This window comes from Galeopterus variegatus, unplaced genomic scaffold (assembly GCF_000696425.1).
Source record: "Galeopterus variegatus unplaced genomic scaffold, G_variegatus-3.0.2 Scaffold2453, whole genome shotgun sequence".
Classification (NCBI taxonomy): Eukaryota; Metazoa; Chordata; class Mammalia; order Dermoptera; family Cynocephalidae; genus Galeopterus; species Galeopterus variegatus.
Genome location: NW_007728564.1, coordinates 59689 through 63826, shown reverse-complemented (window position 1 = coordinate 63826; position 4138 = coordinate 59689). Strand labels below are relative to the sequence as shown.

Sequence of the window (4138 nt, the reverse complement as noted above, 5' to 3'; positions counted from 1 at the left end):
ATATAATGTTAATATCAAAGGCACTGAGAATTACAACAATAAAGAAATCTGCTTAACATTCATTTTACTCACTTTTTTTTCCTTCCACAAAACCCTATTAATCTCCCCTGTTAAGAAAAAATTCAAAAACATGCTTTGAGGGCCGGCCCATGGCTCACTTGGGAGAGTGCGGTGCTGATAACACCAAGGCCTCTGGTTTGGATCCTATATAGGGATGGCCGGTTAGCTCACTGGCTGAGCGTGGTGCTGAAAACACCAAGCCAAGGGCTGAGATCCCCTTACTGGTCATCTTTAAAAAAAAAAACAAAAACATGCTTTGGAGAATGTGGCCTTCAACTGAAGTTCCCCTAACAACAGTATAACTCATTACAAAGATTTTTATTGTCAAATTGTTTTGAAATTTTTAAGCCATCCCAGGAGGAGTCTGAGTTCAAGAAAAGTCCTATGGGGACTGAGTCTAATCTTCAAGCTGGATGACCTGCCCAGACGTCACATGACTAGTGCCAGAAGAATGACACCTTTGCTTCCTTCTGAGTCTTTGAATCATTTCACTTGTCCTGTTCACACTCCAAGTTCCTGAGAAGTTCCTGACCTCCTCTGCCTGAACTTTCCCCTTATCTCTATTTGTGGCTTCACAAAAATCCCTCAAGGGAAACTTCCTCTGCCTGAACTTTCCCCTTATCTCTATTTGTGGCTTCACAAAAATCCCTCAAGGGAAAAAACAAAACATATCACATTTGATAATCCTCTGGTGTTGGCTCTCTTCCTCTGCTTTGACTCAACATTTACCCCCCTTAAATTCTATCTCTGTCCAGTCACTCCAGAAATAATCTGACCAGATTTAGTTTATCCTAAAGCCCTCATGCTGGATTGTGTCCACTGGTCCCCTAAGATAAGGCAGGCAGTATGCCAGGCACTGGGGCTGCAGCAGTGACCCAGACGGAAGTGGACCTGACCTCACAGAGCCTTGGATCTAATGCCAATGCCAATGGTGTGCTCTCGTGCCCAGGGCAGGACTCAGGCAGGTCCTGGGTGAGAAAACCAGGGATTATTAATTATTAACGATCAGTGCAAATGGAACTTAATTGTACTTATGCAATTATGTTTTATTTAAAAATTTAAACGGCATATCCTTTTTATTAGAGTGGTTATTATTTCTTTGGCTGTTTTAATAAACAATTCTAATCTTACATGAAAAGCAAAGTTAACTTTGAAAGCATAATGATTTCCCTCTAGAGTAACAGATCTTATTGATATAATCATAACCAAGTTTACCTGGTGGCTGCATAATCCAATTTCAGTAAAATAATTGGAGACCAATAAAAAGCTTCTTAAGGGCTAGTGGTGTAACTCAAAATCTTTTAAATGCCAGGTGAATGGTAGGTATTTATATAGAGAGAGGAAAGAATTTACTATGAAGAACTTTTGGGGGGTACAAATTCTTTTGAACAAAGAATTTTTTTTCAAGGTGCTCTTCTGTATGGGTTTGGGATAAACTACTGGGCTCGGATAACTCTGGAGAAGAGCAAGGTATCTGAGAATCAGAGCTAATAAAACCTGGCTTCAGACAGACAGCGGCATCTTGCTCTCTCTCTGTGAATATGCAATTCTACCAATTCCAGCTTCTCCCCTTCCTCTCTCTGATTTTAAGGTGACATAAGCTCCTTTCCCCAGGACAAAAACTGGCAGTTTTTGGAAACTTCAGCTATTACCTCTCCCAAGGATGGTGGGCTTGGGGGCTAGCTAGGACTGAGGTGGTTCTTTGGGAGGAGCTGCAGGGTGAGGCAGTCTTTACCCAGCCTTTTGGGTCAAGGAAACTTCAGCTATTACCTCTCCCAAGGATGGTGGGCTTGGGGGCTAGCTAGGATTGAGGTGGTTCTTTGGGAGGAGCTGCAGGGTGAGGCAGTCTTTACCCAGCCTTTTGGGTCAAGGTGTAGACAGGAGAAACTGAGGGGACATTCTTCACCAAACCTCAGGTTCAAAGCACCAGAACAACAGAAAAGATGGGAGGGACCTAGACTAGAGGAGGTAGAGGAGGAAGTGGAACAGGTTTTCTTCCAGAGTGTGTACCCATCTCCTTAAAAATATGGTCATTATGTTCCAGCTAGCCTTCTCCATGGGCAGTGGAGGATCCTTGATTCACAAATGACGACCCAACTGGCTGCTAGTTCACTACTCTGGTTTTAGCCTTTTTTGATTCTTGAAATGCACATATTCCCCAGGGGGGAGTATGTGTACTTATCAGGTAACTGAATTCCAAAACCGAATTCCTGATTTTCTATCTCGTTAAACAGGTACCAATGCCCACCAACTTGTTCCAACTAGAAACATATCCTTTCCCCTACTTGCCTTATGCAGTCCCTCACTCTTTCTTGTCAGTTTTTCCTCCAGCATATACCTGGAGTCTATCTACTTCTCTCCCTTTCCACTGCCACCATCTGGTCCAAGCCACCCTTGTGGCTCATTTGCAGTGTCCTCCTATGAACCCCCTCAGCACCCCTGCCACCCCCTATTGCCATGTGCTGTAACTGCTGTTTACTCACCTTCCTCCTCCAATCCTAGCTCGGGACCTGGTTTGTCGAATAGATGAAGAAATCTGAGTAAGACTCTTTTCTAAGCCTCTGGTGGAGACTGGAGGTTGTGAATTCTATTTAAATGTGCTCAACAAGAATATTCTTTCCCTAGGCCTGGCCTCTGGGTACTAAAAGAAAACCATAGATACATGTCTAAAGATAAGTTGGCCTGAAATGAATCCAAATCAGTGTAGACAGTAAAAGATAAGACTTGCTTTAGAACCAAGAAACTTTTCTAAGCCTCACCTATAAAGTATCTTCAGGGCAATCGTCTGTTGAAATCCGTAATCATGCACACTGCAAAAGGTTTAAGAGAAGATTCTGGATAAATTAAACAACTGAGATGCTTTTGAACTAAGATTATTGGGAGTAGCCAATGTAGAGAAAAGATCCTTTTTAGCCTTTTTGGACTTCAGGGCCAAATTGTCAGGTGAGGAGGGAAAGCTACCTTCACATCTAGATGACTTGAGGGCTGACTACGCAGTGTCTGAATGATTCATTCTTTGACTTCTGGTCCTTATTCCTCCAGTTCCCTTTCTCCAATTTAGCTCTCATTCCACTTCCACTGAGGTGCACAGAAGAAAAGAAAAAGCTCAGGAAAATTCCTTTAGAATTTCTGAAGGAGTTTAACTGGGAGCAGGTTGACTTTACAGTACAATGTTGAGGACTCTCATTCTTTGAAACTTTGTTTTCCTTAGATTCTGTCTCTTCTTGCCTCCTTCATCTTTCATTACATTTCCTTTATCCTTCCTCAGAAACATCTCCTTGTTTTCTAGAATCACATACTCTTAGAACTAGAAGGGAGGGACCCATATCTCTAGTATCTGGTGATTGGGGAAAGGCAGAGAGCTGGAGGAATAATATCTAATGAGGGGGAGACTGATACTCAGAAAGATAAAATGATCTATCCATGACAGTTGAAACCAAGTCTTTTGACTCATGGTCCCAAACTCTTTCCACTATGTAACACTGCCTGGCTTCTCTAAGAAAGAAAGAAAACTCCAGTTATTGCAGAAAAAACTTTCTTTTCCTTTCATTGGAAAAAATAATAGTAATATCACACAAGCATTTGTGCTTTCAGAATATCTTTCCTGAGTTAAAGAGCTAAACCCATGTAATAGAATAAACAAACAAAACCTCAATTAAATTAAGAAATAAAAATGCTTTCAATATAAGTTTAATCATTAGATTTCTGGTTTGTTTCTCCAGTTAACTAGTCGATTGCCCAGTATTTCTTAAGTACAAATCTCTGATAATGTCCTAATCACACTACACTGAGCAATGGAGATCCTCATTTCTGAATGAATTCAAGAGGCTTAGAACTCCGTTGTGGGTCTTACTTGTTTCTTTTCTTTTCATAAATTCACTTTGACTATTTTCCTTCTGCTACATTCTCAGATGTTGGAAAGGTATCCATCCAAGTGTCTCCTTATTCAAATGCACCATAAAAATTAGAATTGAGGGGCTGGCTGGTTAACTCAGTTGGTTAGAGCACAGCCATGTAACACCAAAGTCAAGGGTTCAGATCCCCCTATCAGCCAGACACCAAAATAAATAAATTAATT

At 41.3% G+C, this 4138-nt stretch overlaps 1 protein-coding gene across 1 annotated transcript in view; it reads left to right on the top strand.

Annotated features, from left to right (window-relative positions):
- OSTM1 (osteopetrosis associated transmembrane protein 1) overlaps positions 1-4138 on the top strand; it is a 108130-nt gene that overhangs the window by 98440 nt on the left and 5552 nt on the right. Inside the window, exon 8 of the mRNA XM_008581765.1 lies at positions 893-1032. Within this exon, the coding sequence (XP_008579987.1) occupies positions 893-1032 (140 nt within the window). The remainder of the gene's footprint in view (positions 1-892; positions 1033-4138) is intronic.